The following is a 1664-nucleotide window of genomic DNA, read 5'->3' as shown; positions in this document are numbered from 1 at the left end:
TCTATCAAACAACTTATTACTTTATTTAAAAAGTCCTTATTATTTTCAACTTTAATTTAAAAGTAGTTTTGACAATTCAAAAAAGTTTGGCCTAACAATACCTTACACTATATTTTTATATACATTCGCATGAACCAATCATTAACTTTGACGTTAATTAAATTTTGGTGTGTCTAGTAGAACAAGTTTTAAATTTTTTGACGGATTATATAAATATTAAAAAATACTTTCTGTTTTTATAAAAAAACACACACGTCTCCAAATTTAATATTCCCTTTATATTCAATAATCATTACTTAAAATTTAAAATAAATCATTCATATGAACAATAGATACATGATTTCAACAATTATATAAATATATCAAACTTGTATTGATTATGGTAATGTGAAACTTTTATCTCACATTCCACTTAATTAATCTTTTTCATCTCAGTTTCCTCTATCTCTCTTCTCTTTGATGATTCATGATTGTGGCTTACTTTCTTCACCTTTTCCATATTCTTCCTTAGTGAAGTTATCTCTTTAACATAATAATGTTGCCTATCAATAATCAATCCAAAGAATAAAGAAAATCCTGCACAACAATAATCCATGATTATAATAATGCAAATATTAAGGAAATTAAGTTGTTTGCAAAGAATTTTTGTATTAGGTCAAGTCTATACATATCTGATCTGATTTTAAACGGGACCCTTAAAAGCAGGGATGAAATTATTTTCTTATTATTTGATTGTAAATAGAGGTGGCAAAATGGGTTCGGCCCGTTGGGCATGTCCCATTTTGTCTGCACTTTTGTGCGGGATGGGCCAAGTGTTAGACCCTCACACTCAAGTGTGACTGTCTCGCCCCGTTTTTTATGCGGGTTTTTGTGGACACAAGTATTAACATAAAATTTATATTTTTAGACTTAAAGAGTGCAGTGTTCGCGGGCTTAACCTGCCCCGTCCTTACTTTTTTGCGAGACGGGTCAAAGTTTTAGGCATGCATCCTCACAAGACGGGCATGCTCGTTTGCCACCCCTAGTTGTAAGATTGAATATCAAAATTTTAAAAAAGAAAGAGAATATTTCAATAGTTACCCATAAGAGATGCTTCTAAGAGATGATGTGCCATTAGAACTTCTTCAGTTGGATTAACACTGCCAGAATCCATTGAACGTTTATGGATTTTGACTATAGTAAATATGATGGATCCAAAAACAACAAAGACAGTGGTTGCTACGGTTTTTGTGATTAATGGACCTCTTCCACGTTTCAAAAGATCTAGCACTTTCACCATTAGTTTTCTTATTGGATTTGCAAATGATAGTATTAGAATTACTGTTAATTCTATTGACAAAAGTGCAAATAAAAGTTGTAACATATTTGCTGAAATGGTTGAATGTTGATGATTTCTGTGGTGAAAATGCAAGTTAGAATTCAAATGCAAGTTGGAATTTAAAAAGAGAGGGGCAAAGAATAATGATATGCTTTCCTTTTTACTTCTAATGAGGTATAGAATGACTTTAATCAGTAGCAACCTTTGAAAACTTATGAATTGGTCTAACTATGAATACTTGAGTTTTAATGGTGTGATTCTTTCAAAATCTCAATTTTGAATCCTTTCTAGTCAAATCTATAGCACTAATTTTAAACAGAATTTTCGTAAGTGGAAGATGGGAATT

General features: G+C 31.0%; 1 protein-coding gene across 1 annotated transcript; it reads right to left on the bottom strand.

Annotated features, from left to right (window-relative positions):
* Nucleotides 1-257: 257 nt before the first annotated feature.
* LOC131637278 (uncharacterized) lies at nt 258-1412 on the bottom strand. Its single transcript, XM_058907860.1, has 2 exons — nt 1081-1412; nt 258-576 (listed from the first exon to the last, which is right to left on the bottom strand). Exons 1-2 carry the CDS (start codon nt 1361-1363, stop codon nt 413-415), a joined length of 447 nt encoding a protein of 148 aa, XP_058763843.1. The 5' UTR covers nt 1364-1412; the 3' UTR covers nt 258-412.
* Between the last annotated feature and the right edge of the window lie 252 nt (nt 1413-1664).

Source organism: Vicia villosa, unplaced genomic scaffold (assembly GCF_029867415.1).
Source record: "Vicia villosa cultivar HV-30 ecotype Madison, WI unplaced genomic scaffold, Vvil1.0 ctg.001961F_1_1, whole genome shotgun sequence".
NCBI lineage: Eukaryota > Viridiplantae > Streptophyta > Magnoliopsida > Fabales > Fabaceae > Vicia > Vicia villosa.
This window is presented reverse-complemented; position numbering and strand designations above follow the sequence as displayed.